General features: G+C 40.1%; 2 protein-coding genes across 3 annotated transcripts; one reads left to right on the top strand and one right to left on the bottom strand.

Moving 5' to 3' along the window:
- Nucleotides 1-3847: 3847 nt before the first annotated feature.
- Nucleotides 3848-7828, bottom strand: LOC131879198 (methylcrotonoyl-CoA carboxylase beta chain, mitochondrial-like). Of its 2 annotated transcripts, XM_059225446.1 has the most exons (9): nt 7561-7828; nt 7360-7465; nt 6768-6915; nt 6185-6695; nt 5925-6102; nt 5715-5858; nt 5465-5621; nt 5168-5368; nt 3848-4071 (listed from the first exon to the last, which is right to left on the bottom strand). In XM_059225446.1, the coding sequence occupies exons 1-9, from the start codon at nt 7720-7722 to the stop codon at nt 3954-3956; spliced, it is 1725 nt and encodes a 574-aa protein (XP_059081429.1). In that variant the 5' UTR covers nt 7723-7828; the 3' UTR covers nt 3848-3953. The 2 variants fall into 2 exon arrangements, with proteins under 2 accessions (XP_059081429.1, XP_059081435.1); XM_059225452.1 differs by lacking the exons at nt 7360-7465; nt 7561-7828 and adding an exon at nt 7062-7168.
- A 5786-nt stretch (nt 7829-13614) lies between these two features.
- Nucleotides 13615-16013, top strand: LOC131878653 (AP-3 complex subunit sigma-2-like). The gene is made up of 4 exons (XM_059224734.1): nt 13615-14019; nt 15320-15503; nt 15571-15678; nt 15803-16013. The coding sequence occupies exons 1-4, from the start codon at nt 13856-13858 to the stop codon at nt 15923-15925; spliced, it is 579 nt and encodes a 192-aa protein (XP_059080717.1). The 5' UTR covers nt 13615-13855; the 3' UTR covers nt 15926-16013.
- The last annotated feature ends 5082 nt before the right edge of the window (nt 16014-21095 follow it).

Genomic DNA, 21095 nt, shown 5'->3' on the forward strand with positions numbered 1-21095 from the left:
TGTTACAATGTACGTTATACCGCCTGGGGAGTGATTTTTTTTCTTAAGGAAAAGAAGATTTACGTCTGCGAAGAGTTTCTTGAAAGGATGACTGTTGATGGGCATTTAGTAAAATTCTAATATTCAACACAACAAAAGTTTGCTGTGCGCTACAAAAGTTAGAAAGGCTCGGTTTTTGTTAACATGCGTGTTGTACTAAAGTGGAACGGATGTGTAATGAATCATGAGCTTCAAATGCCACTCACTTCTGCCCCGACTTAAATTTCATCGGAACATGATTATGATCATGAATACAGGCACTTTTTGAAGCCAGAGACCAACAACAGCAAGCGCAAAATAAATGGTTTTCTACGTAATTATACCGAGTATTGAGGTTTTGGCCTATTCATTTTTTCCCAATGTTATCGTAATAAGTGAAGAGTGCTTCCAAGTATATCATGTAATTGTTCGAACAACGCACAAGCATACATCATCTACAGAAAACTTGTTTCTCCTGGTTCTTTAGTTTTCAAAAAATGTACCCATGTATTATTATCAATATTTGTAGAAACAAATTCACGTAAGGATTTGTAGGGCATCTCACAACTTTTTGCCGGTCCTTAGAATTATGATAGAATAGGCATTAATGCCTTTGCTTCATAAATATCTACTATCATATCCCCCATAAGATCAAATCATGACACTGGTTGTCCTTAGCATTCTTGGCATACTCCAGATTATGGTTCTCATGGTGAAATACGACCCATTTGCCTCCTTGGCCAGTTTTCTGATTGCGGGCGATTTTCCTCTTGTGCTTGAGATCAGTCTTGGAGACCTGACAGTTCTCTTTTTTCCGCCATTTTGACGCTGAATATACCTGCCTGTCTCTAGATGAAACTTTTTGGCATCGTGGATAGTTGATTGGCTGATACCTTCAAACCGAGCCATGATTTTCTGCGGCAACTTTTCCATTTCGATGTGGAATGGTCAAATGCCGATCGATTGTTCTCCTCAAATTCAGCTATAAACAGCTGAAAGACATCTCTTGAATGCAGGATTAGCAAAAACCCGTTGAAAAAGTCATGGCTTTCACCTTTATTTGTTGTTTAAAAAAGTGTACGAGCGATATCATCGCACCCGGTAGACCACCAACCACTCTTGTTATCAAAAGGTAATGGATTACATGAGAACTGTGCATATTATATGAATCATAAAAGCAGTCAAATTGACTTGAAAATCAAATAAGAGTCAAAAGTTGCTCAAAACGGCAAAAAGGACGCGCAGATTTCTCATTCTGTAACGAAATTGAGTGACGAATGAACCCATTGATGAATAAAGGGAAGGGTTATCTTTGCATACTTACATTGCTGTAATATGATATGTAAGTTTTAAAAAAAAATTGCTCATCATCTTTTTTTATGTATTTTCTGAATTCTGTGTTCTTTAAATGATTCAATTTCATTTGCAATATTATTGGATTTGTTGACGCTTTGGTCATTAAAACAGCTATTTCTTTTTCTTTTTATGAAGAAGCTACATTTTATTGAAGTTACAGAGAAGATTGATTATTTCAGCTGCCCAGGGAAGTCCTAAAGTAGAGTCCCCTAATTTTCAAGCATGATTTTTGACTTAATGATGTAGTATTGACGGGAGGAGACGTGTTGTAGTGATTTGCGCAGTGTCCTAATGCGAGAGAGGTCCCCGGTTCGAATCTCCTCCGCGACCTTTCTCAAGGAAACTTTTAGACGCTAGCCCTGCCCACAGACGGAGAACCAAACTGATACGGACACGACACTGCCTATCGGAAAAAGTATAAGGACGATGTGATGACGGGCTTCGCCGGCCGGGCGAGGCTCATCCCTCCGACCCTAGCACCCAAATACAAAAAAAAGAATTTGGCTTTTGGTTGAAGTGCCAAAAACAGTTAGGTTGCTTCTTATATCTTTTAAGAAATAGCATTTCATCAATATTGCGCATTGACATGGGCTTATGGAATTATTTTGCGTGCTAGTGACATTCCCAGAATGACAATTGTTTCTTCCAGCAATACTTGTAACAAAAAATATTAACTCATGTTATTAGATGCAATTTGTGGTTTAACAAAAAACGCTTAATTGACACTGCCCAGTAGCTGTAGTTCAATAAATGTCAAATGTCATTTGAACTATATTTATATGCTTGGTTCCAAACAAGTACAATCAAATGTTTTCATAAATGATATTTTTTTCTTATTTTGATTTAGCATCTTGATTTACCTGATTCATTAATGTGGTGTCTCAACTAAATATTCTTTCTGGTTCGACTTCATTACTTAATCAACTTTGGTTTCACCACCTTTGGTCTTCTTGCCAATCCTGAAGGCTTCACAAATCATGGGTTATTATTAAGCGTTAATTTGACTTGTGCAATGTCCGTGACTTGCAATATGCCCTCACACATGAACAGCTCTCTCACAAGACCACAGTTGTAAAATCATACCTTATTTGGACGTGCTTGTGTTGATGGATATCATAAGCCAGCAAGCAAAAATTCCTTTTTTTACAGCTCAGTTTTACAGATAAATGTGTGTAAAAATGTGTTTTCGTAATGGGAGTGATTGTATCATTGTGAACTGGTTTTTGTGAGTGTTATCAAAAATGTAAAATTAGGGGCAATTTTTAACGCTTTGGAACCGACAATAATTCTTGGGACACCTTTCACATGCTCTGAAAAACAAGGAGTTCAAGACAAGAACTAATATACAAGATACTATTTATGAAGGGCAAATGGCAATGGCATTCCAAACCCTAATTAACCTAAGAACAAGCGAATCATCTCAAATCTCTCAAATCCTTATTCAATTTTCACGAACAAGCTAGATTTTGATTTGCAACCTTAAATCAGAACTATCTGATCCCAATTTCAAAAGTTTGATTTGACTCGTTCTTGTTGCCACTCATTTGTACTCTCTCACTAAAGAGATCCTAGATCGTCATGGAAACGAGGTTATTACTATTTGTACGATTTAGTTCACAACAGTCACGTGTTTTCCATAATTTGCAACTACCTGTCGTTGATCATGGACGTTATGAACCAGACCCCATGCAGTGAAGAGAGTGCAAAGCAAGGGATTGAGATTTGAAAATCGAGGTCATTTCGAACGAGTACAAGCTAAGGCTTGAAACTTTTCGAAAGAGAACAACTCTAGTAGAAAAAGCTCCAACGAAATAAAAATTTGACACGTGTCGTCAGGAGAAAGTAGAGGGCCCTCCTTTTTCTAGCTTCCGTTGGTTGAGGTCTTCAACGCGTTATCGAAATACATGACACCATTGGCCAAAAAGTGGACCTTCGGAAAGTTTTTCTTTAATGCGCCAAAGGCCGAACGGAAAACTTCATTCAATGAGAATTCTGCCATCCACTTTCACCCTTGCAAAGACCCGCCAATCAAAGGTGTTAATCATTTTTGTTCCAGTTTCCTGGACGAGCAGAAATGACAAAAACATAAAAAATATATTGAGTTTTAGCCAATCAAACCCGGTAAGCAAGTAATTTTTGACACATTATATCGAAAAAAGTAGCCCTTTGGCAGTTATGCCATCCTTGAGCGAATGCAAGAAGTTAGCATCCAACTGAAACAAACAGCTTAGATTCAAAGTCGGTCCCGTGTTAGACTTTATTCATTTTTTTTCTAAATGCGCCAAGGTGATAACTGACATGCTGACAGTGCAGTTGGATTGACCTGGTTGTAACGACATTCAATGTGTATCAACGCCTCTTTGTTAATGGTGAAAAATAGTCCGTGGCTAGACTGTTATGATGGGGTACGAGAAGAACATTTGGAGTACAATTGGAGAATCGCCCGCCAATTCAGTCTGAATCAAGCACATCATTGAGATTCAATATGTTTATGTTTTCTGTGTCTCTCAATTCATATAGTTGACATTCACCTGAGAACTGCACATAGATTTCCCATCTGTTCTTACGTTTTCTTGCCATTACATTCGGAAAATACCGAACTTTGTGGCGGGAATTGGTGCATTGAGCGCTGCACTGAGGCTTAACCCGAGGACTCGCCTCGAATCCACCGGATCGATCACACCGTCGTCCCATAACCTAGAAATAAAAGGAGATGGTCTCCAAGACTTTGTTCCTTTCCTTTTGCCTCCATCCACTTTTGGCCCATATAAGAAACGCTTTTAAGCGATGCAGAACAGCCAAGTGATCCTCGATTTTTTTCCGCTTGAGCTCTGGCTTTTCCCGTGGTTGGAACTACTTTTAATGGTTCTTTTTGGAGTCTGGGCCCATTTCTTACCCACACACAAAAGAGGGAGTTTCTATTGAGGACTTCTGACTAAATGGAAAAGGAGGTCCTACCCGGTCCTTGTAAATGGATCTTATATTACTAAGAAGAAATATAAATCTTGATGAAACAAAATGCTCGTTTTTACTTTTCCAAAATGAATTGAGAAGGACAAGGAGCAGATTAAAAAATCCCGGGTCACTCTGTTCTATGAATTGTTCAGAAGTCTTTCCCTTTCTAAAATGGAAACTGCAAGTAACTCTTGATGACGTCAAGAAGTGCTCTTCCAGTAAAATATGGAGGCGCTAACTTAGGAAGATAGTCGTTGGCAGGATTGGGTGAGTGCGTGTTTAGGGTTAAACAAAAAGGAAATTAAAACTTGCTCCATTTAAGTCTGAAGTATTCGCCTAGATATGGCCGTTGCCATAAAGATGCAGAAGTTTATCGAAGGATATGGGACAACGAATCACAATCAAAATATATTGTACGCAATCCTTTTGCACACTTTGTTTAAGAACAGTTGTATCGCCCCCCCCCCGGCTAGGCAAGGACCAAAATACTTGAAGGAGTATCCTGAAGCCCGAAGTAACATCGAAAAATGAAGTCATTCTTTATCGACGACTCTTGGCTTTATTCGCGGTCGTCTTTCGTGGTGGGTCCTCTCTTGGTTTCCCCCTTTTTTGCAAGAAATGGATACCCCAAAAGTGATTGTACAACCAGCACCAATAACAGGGAGTACCACTCCCACTATATGTCCTCCTGCTACTTCGATGTCGCATTCGTTTGAGCACGGTTGAGTGGGTTTGTAAAGGAAATTGATGGGACAATGAGGAGCGACAAGGGCAATGGCAAAGCAAGCTTCTGGTTGGTTCCTTTTCTCTTTTTTTGTCGAACTCCAGTTCATCTTACCTCGCGCTGGAGAAATAGGGACTGCCTTCAGCCTCGAATCTTTTGATGATGGGGTCTTTCAATGCTTTTTCTTCTTCGGGCGTCCATTCTTTGCCCTCCCTCCGGCGTTGCTCCTGGGTAATCGTGGCCAACACGCCAGCAGCTTGCTCTCCACCCATTACGGAAATGCGAGAATTTGGCCACATGTACAGGAAGCGAGGGCTGTAACACGAGACGAGGGAATGGATATTTGCCTACATACAACACGGTCCCAAATCACCAATAACTGTCCACAGCGTGCCAAGGGCGGTTACTTACCTGTATGCTCGGCCACACATGCCGTAATTCCCAGCACCATAGGAACCACCGATAAGGAGTGTAAGTTTGGGCACATTGGCACAAGCCACCGAAGTCACCAATTTAGCACCGTGTTTAGCAATTCCACCGGCTTCCGCATCTTTTCCCACCATGAAACCTAACGCGGAACAAGATCAAAGGAAAAGGAAGGGATCGACTAATTTCGAACGCTTTTGTAAGTGTTCGCTCAAGCTCAGTGGCAAACCCTCACCCGTGATATTTTGAAGGAATAACAAAGGGATCTTTCTCTGGCAACATAATTCAACAAAATGAGCGCCTTTCAATGCGGACTCGGCGAACAACACGCCATTATTTCCAATGATGCCAACAGGATAGCCGTATAACCTCGCAAAGCCTGGGAAATCGAAAAAAAACTTTACTTCTCCAAAGCCAAAGTCATATATCGCAAGGCTCAACTCACCAGTTACCAAAGTTTCTCCGTACTTGGCTTTGAATTCGTCAAATTTGGACCCATCCACAATTCGAGCAATCACTTCTCGAACGTCAAAGGTTTTTTTAAGATCCTCACCCACAATACCATAAAGATCTTGGGCATCATGAATTGGTTCTTCGGGCACACTTAGAGTCACATCGGGTTTCTGAATATCGTATACCGTATATAATTTAATACGAATGGGCCTCCTTGGATCTAGGACCAATAGGTTAAGTGTTAAAGCCTACCTTTTGAACATTGAGGTTCCCGACTATGGTGCGAGCCAAGTGGATGGCGTGTTCATCATCCAACGCGTAATGGTCCGTCACTCCAGATCGGCCACAATGTAGGTCAGCGCCACCCAATTCCTCAGCCGTGATCTCTTCACCCGTGGCGGCTTTGACTAAGGGTGGTCCCCCCAAGAAGATGGTACCTTGCTTCTTGACAATGATGCTCTCATCGGCCATTGCAGGTACATAAGCCCCACCAGCCGTACACGAGCCCATGACGACGGCGATTTGAGCAATCCCTTGGGATGAGAGGTTGGCTTGGTTGAAGAAAATGCGTCCAAAGTGATCTCGGTCGGGAAAGACTTCGGATTGGCGAGGTAGATTGGCTCCGCCGGAGTCCACGAGGTAGATACACGGTAAACGGTTCTCACGGGCGATCTCTTGGGCTCGCAAATGTTTTTTCACCGTGATTGGGTAATAACTGCCTCCTTTGACGGTAGCGTCGTTGGCCACGATCATACATTCTTGTCTGAGGTGAAGAAATGATCTCGTCAAGCGCTACTCATGGGTCATTATTCGGGTAGAATGGAGATCAACTTACCCGTTCACCCGACCGATCCCCGTGATGATCCCACCAGCGGGCACCTCTTCATCACCGTACAACTTGAAGCCGGCCAACTGGCTCATCTCTAAGAAAGGCGATCCAGGATCTAGCAATCGGTTGATGCGCTCGCGGGGAACGAGTTTGCCTGAGAAAAAGATCATCACTCGTTGAAAGACATTGCAAAGTAAATCAGAGCGAAATTACCAGCATCTGTTATGCAATGAAATGTAATTGAATTTGCGGATATTTCCGCAAGGTATGTTTTTTTATATTTAGGTCAACTAAACTCACTTACTCAGGACAAAGAGTCAGTGGGGGCATCCTTACATTCCAAATATTACGGAGAGCTCGAGCGTCTGCTTTTCATTCCATTTTTGAATGGACACTCTCAAGTCTTTTTTTAGATCTATAGGAAGCAATCATATTGTAAGTCTCTACGATTCAAAGATCAATAATGACATGCATTAGCTTCGATGCGTGCCATCTGTACTTCGTTTGGGACAATCACCTTATAAGCGGTATACTGTATGTACAACGCGGATAGAGAGCCAAATAGAAGGCACTTTATAAGACCCTGATTTGTGCTTACCTCGGGCCGTGTGTCGCTCGATAGCTTTAGGTCCGCCCCCTTGGACGACCCGTCCCACTACCGACTTGAGTTGGCTCACCGCACCCTCCATTTTACTTTGATTCTCCTAAAACAAGGACAATTTCCAGTTCAGCACTACACTTATTAATATTCTCTTCTAGTGCAACCCGACCTCACTCGTCAATATCCGGACAGACTCACCTGAAATTCGGGAGCGTTTCGATCGGGCGTGGAGCCGATAATACGAGCCTGATCCCAATGCATCGACCGAACCGAGGACGCACTTGCACCCGAGGTCACGGGGCGGAACACCGCCCCGCCCCGTCGCCACGCCCTCAACGTGCCGGATGACAAGAGAGCCATCTTCAAAGAGAGCGATCGGAGAGGGGTGAATGGATTCAGCGATGATTTTCGTGGTCCCCAAGTGAAAAGACAGAGCCCACTGTGTCACGAAAATGAAGAGCAGGACAAGCAGGATGGACGAGTGTATCAATTCCAGGGGGGTAAGACTTTGGTTCGAGAGAAATCTCAGTAGTAGGCCGAATTTCAGTGGGCGGCTCTTAATCTCAGGACGGAGGATCCGGGTAAGGAGGGATCAGAATCGATATTGAATTTAATTAAAGATGCAACGCTTAGCATTAATGTTGGCACATGTTTTGAACATTTCAAGCCACTATGCTTTGTGAGCAAAATATAGACTCTTTCGAAGAAAAATTGTGGCTCATTTGAAATTACAAATTTGTCATTTAATTTCTTTCAGTGTGATCAAGAAATAGTTAAACTAACATATATGCTTTCACTTGTTTAAGCATTAGACCTTTGCCATTGATGATTTTGACAAATGAATGTCTTTTTTCTTGAATTTAAGTCCTTAACATGAGGGTCCCCAAGGGGAGTTAGCCTGGGAATTTAGCTTCCTTCCTCTTTGAATGCTGAACGGCCTGATTCAGGCTGGCAAGTTTGTTTTCAGACAGTAATATTAGCTCGTGCAAAATTGATGCTAAAAAATGCTAATTGGAGTTCGAAAAAGCTAGAATGATGCTACTTTTTTAAGAAAAACCAAATTATTTATGGTGACCATCAAGGATTTCACTTTCAATATTCAATTATATTTGGCACTCTGTGACAGAGTATCTCCATGCATTTTTTTAAAAAATGTGCTTTGGAAAAAAAAATGAAAAACACAAAAATCTTCAGATAACCTCGATTGATGCTGTTGTGTTTATAATATTCTCACTCAAAAGTTTAACAGATATTGATTTTTTTTTAGAATTTGATCTCACAAGTGGATTAGTTATTCGCGGGCTTTTCTAACCATTACAGGCAATGCAATCCCCAGTACTATTAAAGGAAAGGTTATAATTCGTCCATTTATTACCTTTCAATCTTGAAATAACAGTTGAAAAATTGTTCTTATCGCCAAAAACTGTTATTTCTATGATTAAATTAGATCCTAAAACTAAGAGAAATTGTTTTTGTTACGTGCATCATACTTCAAAGCAGATATTCCTAAGGGCCGCAATAAGTGTCTTTACCCATAAAGCTAATATTTTTCTATTTTGAATCCTTTTTCCTACTTTTATTTTTTAAAAGAATACAATGAAATTAACCCATACTTACATTTACTTGAAGATTGCAACTTGGTCCTTATACATGCACTGACCATTTGAATGAATTTCTTGATTTACGCTGCCAACCAACCGCAGAAAACAATCTTTTTACAAAAAGTAATGAGCCAAAAGCCTGGGTATATACAGAAATTGGGCTAAATCTTCCTTTTAATGGAGAAGCAACTAGAATAAGCCATTTTGATTCCAATGGAAATAACTTTGTGGCATGTCATGGAAAAAGGCAAATGGATTCAATAAAAAGAGCATTGTTGACACTGCCAAGTTTAGTTCCCTTGTGAAATGCTTTTTACTTGTCTTCCCTTTTGGGCATTTTTTTAGTGAAGTAATGCTAGGAAAATGCTAAAATGCTAGACGAGATTTCATGATGCTTGGACTAGGCAAATAATGCTAGTTCAATGCTGAAAACCAGACTGATGCTAATAAAACAATTTCAATGCTAGAAGCCTTGAAATAATAAGGTAATAATTAATCAATAATAATTGAATAATCAAAAATTAGCATTGAGAAATGCTACCAGGCCAGCCTGACCTGACTTATCTGCCCCTTTGAATTTGACCTATCAGCTGCTGTAACTCAGAGCTTGACTCTGAGATTGCAGGAAAAGCACCATCAGCAAAGTGCCATTGCAGCCAGATTATTGTGATTTCTTTCCACCTTAAACCCAAATACACTTTTTTAAAATCTTTTTTGCCAGTTTGAATCTCATTGGATTATTATTTGACAAGGTTTTTCAATATTTATATATATTGGGATGTCCCATTTTGGGTCAAGGTCCACCATTGAACCCATGAACCAAAGCAAAGCTTGGTTGCACATGAACCAAGTGCACTAAAACCATCTCCCTGTGTTTTGTTCTGTTTATTTGCAATTTGGGCTCAGCATTTTTTTGTTTGAACTATCAAAAAAAAATGCGTGGTATAACTTTTATTTCTCAGACTTGTTGTTAGGCTTACCATTTCTTTCATTTATTATGACCAAAATACAATTTTTTTTACTAAATTGATATCAATACAGAAACAATCATTTAGCCCTAACCAATAAGTAAGGTTTCTTGTTTATGACCAAAATGAAAGGTTTGACTAGCACTTTTGGGGTGTGCTTGTGTCAAGCTTTGCTTCCTTTGAAAAACTGATCTTTTTTTTATTGTTTTTGGTTGTTAGGGTTGGAGGGGTGAACCCATAGAAAACCATAACCATAACCAAAACCATATATGAAGTTATCTATGGGTGAACCTTTCCTGGCCAGCGAAGCCAGCCGTCACATCATCCTGAAATGTGTTTCTGACAGGCATTGTCGTGTCCGTACCAATTTTGGTCCTCCATCTGTGGGCAGGGCTAGCGTCTGAGAGTTTCCTTGAGAAAGTTCGGGAAGTAGATTCGAACCAGGGACATCTCTCATGCTAGGAAACTGCGCTAACCCCTGCACCACGTCTCCTCCCTTTAATTTTAGTGACTTTTTTTTGATTTGTTGGCTTTAAAAATTCAACAATTGTCCCTACCTTGGTCTTGCAATTTCTCATGAAATAAAATATTGACCCCCACCAAGGTGCAAACTCAGGTACTCGTTACTTTACCGTTGGTCGAGAAGTAGAGTGACCAATATTTGTCCTAAAAACAACAGGCGAACGAAGTGTTGCCAAAATGAAAAGAAATGCTGGGACGGGCAATATTATTTCTCTGTCATGAGCACAATTGTATTGTGAATGAATCTAGCGACAAAATTTTGGCATAAACCATTAGTAGAATTTTCACTTGAATCTGTTTCATGAGCAACAACCAATGAAGTGTTACTGACACATTGCTCCTACTGTGTGACATATTTCTTCAAACTTGGCAATTGAAAGATTGGTCGCAATGAAGGGCAAATCATCTGAAGCAATACCAATGAGTGGTTTTGTGAACGCAAATTTTGAAGTGCGACAGTACTAAATTTTACCCAGTCGCATTTCAAAATGTGCGTTCACAGATCGGAATGATACTCGCAGTATGTGCAACTAAATAACATTTTCAGAAAGGGGCAACTGACTCACACTCTTGACTAGAGACCCTACCCATCCAGGATCCCTACGGTCCCCACTCTTGACCTTGGAAATACGACCGTGATTTTGCCCCCTTATATCTTGGGTATCGTATGCTGCCACCTAGCGAGTAGCATTCCTCAATCTTGAATGTAGTACGTGATCCCTGGCTTTGTTTTGATCCAAAATGAAAGATGTCGAGAAAGAATGGAGCCATGATAATTTAGAACTCTCCTTCGAATAACAGTCAAACCACAATAAAGCTCAAATGTTGATTTGGACCTCAAGTTAGTCCGTTATTCACTTCCCAAATAATTTTCTGAGCTCCAAATCCAATCCTAAAGATTTAAAACAAAACGTAAAACAAAAGTGACCCAAAAATGTTCGTCAATTCAACATTAAAGACATGAAAACTTTTTCATTGACTCTTTAATTCAGATTCATCCACCGCTTTCCAGTGACTTCTGCCGTCCAACTTGGGTAAATAAACTAAGTTATTTCTTTACAAAGAATATCCTCCTTCAAGTACCTTATCCTAACGTCTTCGAGTGATTCCCAACCAGTCACTATGGAAAGGGTTCTCCATAGAGGTTGTCCATAGAGCACTTTATTCTGGAATCTGCGTGACAAGCAACCGACTAGGCTGCTTTGTAAAAGACACTGAGTGAAGAACTGAAAAAATGTTTTTGCCAACTTGAATTGACTAGATCGAATTGGATGAAGGCAACTTGTACAACTGAATCGCTCTAGCGGCCTGACAACATATCAGACGAAATTCTGGTGCCAGCCTGCCCTGCTATTTCCTCTCTACATCTATCTCTATTAGGTTGTCCACAAGTGTCCTTCACGCAGTGATTCCACTTATGGGCCAAAGTTTGACATTTGGCGCACGGACTATTCCCATTCTGTGATCTCATCTTGCTATGATAGAAACATAGCATTGGATATCATCGAACTTTTATCAACAAAGCGTCGTCCTAGTCACTTCGTGGAAATATGAAAAAATTGAGGAATTGTAACTTACTCAGGCCAAAGGATGATTTCTTGTCAACAAACTGTAAACGGTAATCAGTGTTCTCCAAGAGGCAGCTTAAAAGGTTGCGTGAGTTTTTCTTTTGAGCGTGCTTTCAAAGGTCCTTTCAAGAAGGACATCACTACTATCGGATGTTTCTTCTTCTTTGCCTTAACCATGGTGACAGGTAATCTTTGAAGCATTGCAAATGCAAGATTCAAAGCCATGACCTTGGCTATTCAGAATAAATTTTGATTGATTGGTATGATTGGTGCATGTAATGTTTTGGCATTCAACAATTTTTGGGAAGATTGGCCATAAAAACCTCAAGTTTCCTTCAATGGGACGCCATACAGAGGAAGCAAGACCTAGAGTATCATGTCCTCCACATCGGCTTTGTGGCGAGACAAGTAGCGTGACTGATAGAGTTAATAAGATCGAAAAGCACTCAGATCATCGAACGTTATACGTATATTCAACTAAATGTACAAAATATTGGCCAAGTATCCTTGTGGTTCAGTTGTTTTCCTCCTGTCTACCTCACTCAATCTCTCGTGGACGGGACAGTGGTTTCCCTCGAAGCAGGGGTTTGGTCAAGGACAGGGGTTTCCCTCGAAGCAGGGGTTTGGTCAAGGACAGGGGTTTCCCTCGAAGCAGGGGTTTGGTCAGGGACCTCGGTGAGCTTACTCGTGACATAGAGAGTGCCATGGGAGCTAGCCAGGCTGACTCGTTTTCAGAGTTGATAGGTGCCAGCAGAAAGGCTATTGACTCATTGAAGCGGGAAAGGAAGATGACGTCATCGTCAAATTTTGAGATATCACTCATACTTTTGAGGCTTCATATCTCTTTGCTGAGGCATTAAATTGAAGGTTCAGTTCTTTTATTCATTAAAGAAATGGTTCATGCAGGTAGGTATTTTTTGTAAACTGTCTAAGTTTCACTCATTAACATGCATAAAAACTAATTTTAGAAGAAAAAAGCCGTTTTGCGGCTGATTTTTTTGTATTTTAGAATTTCGTATTTTTGCAATAAACTTTTTGAAACCTTAGAGACTCTTATTGTCCAATATTGAGATTTATATCTTGGATTTTTAGTACCTCTACTGTTTTGAAAAGTCCCCCAATGACCTCCCAAAATTTGTGCTGCTTTTCATTGTGCAGCTGCTACTTCAATGTGTCAGATTGACACATTGACATTGACATTTGATTGGCTAGAGTTGCACGCGGCCTAAGCGCCCCCAGGCCCTTGCAATCGAAAGGTTAGGTTAGGTTAGGTTGGGCTAGTCTCTAGGTTGGGCTAGTTTAGTTTAGGTTAGTTTAGTTCAGGTTGGGTTAGTATGGTATTAACATTGGGTCTCCCAAGCTATTCAGGGCAAATGGTCAATGGATTATGCGCATGGATGTAGTTTGGCAATCAACGCCAAAAACGCAATGTGTTCACTCGGTTCCATGACGCTAATTCTTGACCCTAGCACCCCCGGCCATACTCCAATGGTTTTATGCCTTGTACCAAAAAAGTTCCTTTCCGAGTGCTCATCAAGGCATTTGCTCGCGCTTTTAAGCCGTTGTTTTTCAGTAACACTGCTATTGGTCGTGTTTGATTGGTTGACTCGATTCTGTTGTGCTACCTATCAAATGCATATGGGTTGTTCTTGTGTCACTGGGTATTGAAAGTACTAGGCCATTTCCATCTATAACATCCCGTGTAGCACATTGGTTAACCTACATGCAATTAACTGAGTCTGCTTGTGCTTGAGGTCTCAATTACCCCGTGGCCACGTCCATCCAAAATTAGCTTGCTTGTTTGTTTGGGAGACGAGCAAAGAAAGTTGTTAAGATGATCTCGGCTGTGCTGGTTTTTAATAACCACGGCAAACCCCGGGTGAACCAATTCTATCAGTATTACACGGAGAGTGAGCAGCAGCAAATTGTTCGAGAGACGTTCCAATTAGTGTCCAAGCGAGAGGATCACGTGTGCAACTTCCTTGAAGGCGCTGGCAGGTAAACCTACTCATTACAAGTCATATGCTATCTACCTACAAATAATTCATTGAACCGATCCTATCCGATTCAACCATCCATTGAGCATTGATTGGTGTGCCAAAGTGTAGCCTCGTGGGCTGCTCTTTTCTACTCTTTTATATTTTATTGAACTTTTAAATCCTCTTTTCTTGAAAAAGAATTCCTCTAGTAACCCTCTTTTCAAAGACTAGGAGCCCTTAAATACTCTTTATTCGATTCATTGCTTTCATTTTACCGATTTAAGGGACGTCTTCATCTCGATGAGAAAGAGGCAGATGAAGTGGAAAGTAACTCTAAAACTAATGGAGCCTGATTTTAAAAAAAATAGAAAGGAAACTGCCTTGACGTCAATATTGTGTGATCTAACTTAGAAGTGGAGGGTGGACCTTTTTTGAGGACCTAGTATTGAATGTTTTCTTCACGATTTTTATCCAAGCTCAATATTTCCCTTCGCCAGTGTTGCAACTAGTTATGACTACAATGCCAAATCGCAATAGTATAATTGGCAGTCAAAAGATTGTCATAGATGTAATCCATTTAAAACTAACTATATTTAAGAATTGAAACATGTAGGTACTACATTACTTGTGGTCGGAAAGATAGTTTTTTATGTTGAATTAAGCTCAAACTAAGTTGGCCGTTTTGGGGCTTAAAATAACCTAAAACCGAGAATGTTCGAGGAAATTGGAGGGTTTTGGCCATGTTTAGATCAAATGTAAGAGAGATAACAAGATGGATAAAAATTTAGGGATACCTTGACTCTGAGTGACAATGTTTGTCTTCACTCAAAAATTTGTGTGACATTGAACCCCGAGCTTTAATGAAGAAGAACTGTTGAACTCGTTATACCCAAAAGGATAAAAATGGCAGAACCCCATGTTGTCGTTTGTAAAATTTGATTGTTCAATTAGAATAATAGTAATATCCAAGATCTCTAAATAGTCGCCAGAAATATGGCTTTCAATAACTTCTCATTCCTCATCCCTGATATGTAGACGTTCCATTTGAATACAACATAAACCCCGCAACTGTCAGGTAGGAAATTCAAACTTAGTACATCCAACGCGGAAACTCGGCGATCCATTCACGTTGCTTGGGATCCTCTAAAGACTTTAATTAATTCATTTTTAGACCAAAAATGAAAATTGCTGACATGTTCTTCCCCATCATTCCAACAGTTGGGAGAACGCTGAAACCACGTCCGTTAACCAATCCTTGATTCCTGGCTGTGTGAAACTCAGCTCTTAATTATAGTTTAGCATTTTTTGTTTTTTGGTAGCGTGATCGGGGGCACGGATTGCAAGCTGATCTACCGTCATTATGCCACCCTGTATTTTGTGTTATGCGTGGATTCCTCTGAGTCTGAATTGGGTATCCTGGATTTGATCCAAGTTTTCGTGGAGACGCTCGACAAATGCTTTGAAAACGTTTGTGAATTAGATCTCATTTTTCATATGGACAAGGTAAGTATCATTGCAAACTGAATTATGAATTCCAAATGAACCCATATAGAACTACCATAAACTTCAGGTGCATTTTATCCTCAATGAGTTGGTCATGGGTGGAATGGTGTTGGAAACGAACATGAATGAAATTCTCACACGCATCGAAGAGCAAAACAAACTGGAAAAAGAAGAGGCAAGTGCATTTCCTATTTTTATTGAGTTTTAAACTTCTTGAATGCACCAAATGAGATGGATTCCCTGACAAAAGTCATTGCCGTATACAACTAGTAGCTCACGATTGTTGTCTTTTGTTTCAGGCCGGTATTTCAGCTGCTCCTACCCGTGCATTATCCGCCGTGAAAAACATGAACCTTTCACAGCAGCTAAAAGATATAAAATTACCCGAATTACCGCAAGCTATTAAAGATCTAAAACTGTGATTTGCAATTTTAATGTAAATGTTTGATTTTTTGGCTTTTTTCCAATTTGAATAATAAATGTTCAATCTCGTGAGCTAAGCTCAAACAAGTGCTTTTTTTGTCTTCTTTTTGTTGATACCAAGTTCTACCTAGCGCTCAAGAAATTTCAGCACAGGTAAGCTCAGGTGATTTGAACTATTGCTTTTCAAAATGAAATTAAAGCACTTTATAACGTGATGCCACATCCAAGATCAAAATCTACTTTATGTGCGAGCGTGTGTTGCAAAGGACCAGTGGTGGGCATTTTCAACTAAATTGTTAACTTCTTCAAACATGCATTTGTTGTTGAAGTCATGTCGGTTTAGCAACACTGAAATTGTTTGAATATGCATCAAATATTTGTAAACAAGTAGATATCCTAAAGTTTCAATCAAATAAGCAAGCAAACAAGGAAAAGGCCAATTTGAGCACATCAGTAGGTGACTGGATCATAATCGTCCAACGCAAGATTGAGTGAGACAAACAAAGTGAATCATAACGAGCACTTTCTTTTGAGCAAAATACCATCCTTTCAGGTTCAATTCGTTTACAATTGAGTAAAACACGAGCTTAGATAAGATCAGGCAAACAACGTCAGATGATTGTCTTAGAAATTTGAAATACCGCATCTTGTAAGAACTTTCGTTATGTCAGATACGTTCTCTTTGGGGAGGCGGCGAGTGACGAACAATCATTCCATTTCAGACGAATAATAATCGTGCGCTTTCTACGCCAAATTGGAAAATTTCACAACCCTTTTTTAGCTAGTAAATTGCGTCGACTTGTTGACCACTTTTAACTCTGTAAAGTGTCCTGAATCGTAATGTATTACAAAGTGCTATTTTGTTCAGTTGAACGGGTCAAAAATTGACAAAGCGCAAAACCACAAACTAAATTTAGAAACTGACATATGGTAGTCTCAAAATTTCGGGTTTCATTCAAGATCAAGTCTATAATGAATTCTTTATATTTATATCACTTCCGGCTCCAAGCTCAGAACCCGTGACACTCAACTGACTTGCCGTGAATACGCTGCCTCTTGAACCATTCGGCTACACCATCTCCTTTCGGAATTAAAGTTGGTGTCTCTTTTTTGGAACAAATTCAGGGATTGCTGGAGTGGAGCAAATTTCTTCACAAACTAAAATCATCTTGTCTCAGGCTACGCCTACGGATTATTCCTGTTTCAACAACGAAACCAGGTCCAGCTTCCCTACCTTTTTATAATCAACGGCCACTGTTCATCTTTGAACTTGAACTTAGCCAGACCGACCTTTTTGACCGGTTTTACTCTAGAAAACGCCGGCTTTTGAGTAATGGTCGACCCTATCTCAAGAACATGATGGTCTGACAGATTACTAGGCGTCACATGGGCATAGTGGGTCATTAGGAAAGACCATAGACTAGGAAAGACCAAATCCAGAACACTGTTTGCTCTGGTGACTACACCAACATGCTGGGAGAGATTGTGCAGGATCGCAAACTAATCCAGATTTTCAAACTACTGGGATGTCGACCTTGAAATGGGAATGTACTAAAGCTGTGCTTCGGACCCGACAGGGATCCGAAATGATGTTTTGTAATCCGAATCCGATCTCAAGTGATATTTTGTTATCCGATCCGAAATGATATTTTGTAATCCTAATCCGATCCGAAGTGATATTTTGTAATCCGATTCCGATTCCAGGATGTTATTTCAAATCCAAGCCAATCCAAATCCGTTATATATTTTGTATTCCAAATCCGATTCCGAGGTATTATTTCCAAGCCAAGCCAAGCCAAATCCGATGTAAATCCGAAGTATTTTGCTCAATCTGAACAAAACCTGATTTTTCCCCCCAACTGACTTACAGAATTTTGTTTTTGGCTGTTCACGAGCTTTTCTAACCGCTACAGGGAATCCCCAGTACTATTAAAGTCAAAGGTTATAACTTGCCTATTTATTAACATTCTATCTTTATATGATATTTGGTCTACCAACGAGTTTGAATTGGCAGACCGAGCTAGTCCTTGAATGCTATTTTAAATTTGTCCAAGTCTGGCTTGAGAGATGCAACCGGATCAACAAGGCCCTCATATTCCCTACGAATATTAAAGGGATCCAATCAGAAATGATATTTTGCAATCCGAATCCGAAGTGATATTTTGTAATTTAAATCCGATCCAAAGTGATATTTGGTAATTTGAATCCGATCCGAAGTGATCAATTGTAATCCGAATCCGATCCGAAGTAATAATTTGTAATCCGAATCCGATCCAAAGTGATATTTTGTTATCCGATCCGAAGTAATATTTTGTAATCCGTATCCGATTCAAAGCGACATTTTGTAATCTCATTCCGATTCCAGGATATTATTTGCAATCCAAGCGAATCCAAATCCAATATATTTTGTAATCCGAATCCGATCCGAAGTGATATATTATAATTTGAATCCAATCCGAAGTGATATTTTGTAATCCCAATCCGATCTGAAGTGATCAATTGTAATCAGAATTCGATCCAAAATGATATTTTGTATTCCAAATCCGATTCTGAGGTATAATTTCCAAGCCAAGCCAATCCAAATCCGATATATTCTTGTTTAATCCGATATGAATCCGAAGTATTTTGCTCAATCTGAACAAAACTTGATTTTTCCTCCCAATTGACTTAACAAAGAATTTTTTTTTGTTTGGCTATTCACGGGCTTTTCTAATCTCTACAGGGAATGTAATCCTCAGTAGTATTAAAATGAAAGGTTATTCGTCGATTAATTACCTTTCAATGTTTATATGATATTTGGTTTACCAACGAGTTTGAATTGGCAGACGGAGCTAGTTCTTGAAATTAGGCTTGATCTGGAATGCTAATGAAAAGAAAATCCAAGTCTGACTTGAAAGATGCAACCGGATCAACAAGGCCTACGTATTTCCTACTAATATTAGATGGAAGCAAATTAAACAATGAAGGAGCCTGAGAAAGAAGAGAAATAGACTTCATTGTTCGAACTAGCCTGGATTCTCGAGGGCTTCAAGGTGCTCTCAAAACGCACTTTAAGCCTCTACGGTCACTAAAATTGACCCTAAATCCTGGGTTGGGACAAAGCTCACGGATGCTTTTGAAGACGTTCAGTATCAGATACCTTTCGTACCTTCTCTGAGTATTGTACAATCCCAACTTTTTTAGCCTCTCCCAATATGAGAGCTCTCTCAATCCTGTGATGTTCCTAGTGAAACATCGTTGGACTTGCTCGACCTTTTGCAAACCTGCTGAACTCATTGGAGCCCAATTGGATATAGCATATTCAAGATGCGGCTGAACAATCGACTTGTACAGAGTTAGCATCGTGGTGACATTATCTCTGGACTTAAACGTGAAAAATATCCAACCACACATTTGAGAGCTTTACCCACCTTCAACTGGATATACTCATCGAACTTTCCATTATCTTATAGGACTGCATCTAAATCTTTCATAGATGAGACGTGCTTAATATCTTTACCTCCATTATCTACCAGTGGAGTATTGCTGGAGTTAACACGAAGGTCATCGAACGGAATCTCATTCCGTTCAGGGTCATATTACTCTCAAGAGTCACCCAAGAGTAGATTTTATCTAGGTCTTTTGCCAGGCTACTGGAATCTTGGCCATTCCTACCAGAAACTAACTTGGTGTCGTCAAGTTAAGAAGAGAGACTGGCGGTAGTACTAAGCTTTTGAAGCGGGACAACGAATATTACAAAAACGAGGGGCCTTAAGATGGAGCCCTGAGGAACGCCTGACTTGACATCATGGATGTCACTAAGGGATCCCTCGACCTGAACAATCTGCTTCCTATCATGATTGAGAACCTTGCCTTGGATCCCAATGTCATGAAGTTTATTTAACAAAAGGCCATGATCTATTTTATCAAAGGCCTTGGCAAAATCAAGATAGACAACATCAACTGACTCATTGCTCTCTAGTCCCCCAATGACCTGCTCTATATGTTCAAACAGTTGGGTAACCTGCTAAAATGTGCTCGGAACCCGTGCTGGCTTAGAGGAAGGACTCCATTGAAATAAAGAAATTCAACAAGTTTGAACTTCATGATCCTCTCAAACACCTTCGTAATATTCGAAGTGAGAGAAATCGGCCTATAGTTACTGGTGAGCCATTTTTCTCCCCCTTTAAAAATTGGAACAACATGAGTTAACTTTATTAAAGAGGGAAGCTTGCCCTAATCCAAGAAGCAACACATCAAGCACGAGAAGACAGAAGCAAGAACCAGTGAGCATCTCATCAGAAACTGAGATGTCACACCATCAGGACCAGAACTTGAAAGCATCAAGTCCCAGATGGCTGCTAAAGCATCTTGATCTGTTACTATGATATAATCAAATTGCAATACAAATGGCTTCCCCACCAACCTCAAAAGACCCAACAGGGTGTTTCGTCTTTCTCTTAGAGTTCGCTTAAGAGAAAAAAGCCTTCGGATTCGACCTGACTTCCTGAACCACCTTACTCTCAGTTTGTAACTGGTCATTTCCGATGGAGGCCTTAATCTTACCCTGAATTACGTCCAACTTTTTTAGAGACTTGCCACAATTACTGGATTCGAGTTGCTATTCAGCCATTTTTTGCTAATTTGCAGCTCTTTTTGAACAAAGTCTTCTTCTATTTTGTAATTTTTGTCCGTGTGCCCTTGGAAACATATTTAGAGATTGCTAGACTGGAGCAAACTTCCTCAAAACGTAATTTAGCAATGGCTGTATCTATTGACGATTCCTATTTCAGAATTGAAACCAGGTCCAGTTCTTCTGATCTTTCTTCAATCAACGGCCATTGTTCATCTTTGAACTTGAACTTAGCCAGACCGACCTTTTTGGCCGGTGTTACTTTAGATCACTAAATGATCATGTTTGGTGTTAATCAGTGAACGCACTATCAAATTGGCTCAGTACCACAATGTTAATTGCCATAACAAGCATGTAAAATGGAAAAAAACGTCAAAATCCAATGCATGCACAGTGCGGTTTGGCTGGGCATGTTGTCCTTGATTTTACTCCATGGAATAACGTCAGTTGTCCATGAACGCGTTTACTTGACTAGCCCTATAGACAGATCAAGCCGTCGGATATGACAAACCATAGATTTCTAGACCCTGGATATCGGACGACCGACCACTCGGCTG

The sequence above is a fragment of the Tigriopus californicus genome, chromosome 1 (genome assembly GCF_007210705.1).
Source record: "Tigriopus californicus strain San Diego chromosome 1, Tcal_SD_v2.1, whole genome shotgun sequence".
In the NCBI taxonomy this organism is placed as follows: Eukaryota; Metazoa; Arthropoda; class Copepoda; order Harpacticoida; family Harpacticidae; genus Tigriopus; species Tigriopus californicus.

Excerpts from the sequence above, each read along its gene's own strand:
- LOC131879198 (XM_059225446.1), bottom strand. The coding sequence starts at position 7,722 with ATGGCTCTCTTGTCATCCGGCACGTTGAGGGCGTGGCGACGGGGCGGG. Across the intron at positions 6,916-7,359 it reads CGAGCGACACACGGCCCGAG|GCAAACTCGTTCCCCGCGAG; the intron begins GTAAGCACAAAT and ends TCTTTTTCTCAG. Across the intron at positions 5,369-5,464 it reads ATGTGTGGCCGAGCATACAG|CCCTCGCTTCCTGTACATGT; the intron begins GTAAGTAACCGC and ends CTCGTGTTACAG.
- LOC131878653 (XM_059224734.1), top strand. The coding sequence starts at position 13,856 with ATGATCTCGGCTGTGCTGGTTTTTAATAACCACGGCAAACCCCGGGTG. Across the intron at positions 14,020-15,319 it reads TTCCTTGAAGGCGCTGGCAG|CGTGATCGGGGGCACGGATT; the intron begins GTAAACCTACTC and ends GTTTTTTGGTAG. Across the intron at positions 15,504-15,570 it reads TCATTTTTCATATGGACAAG|GTGCATTTTATCCTCAATGA; the intron begins GTAAGTATCATT and ends CATAAACTTCAG.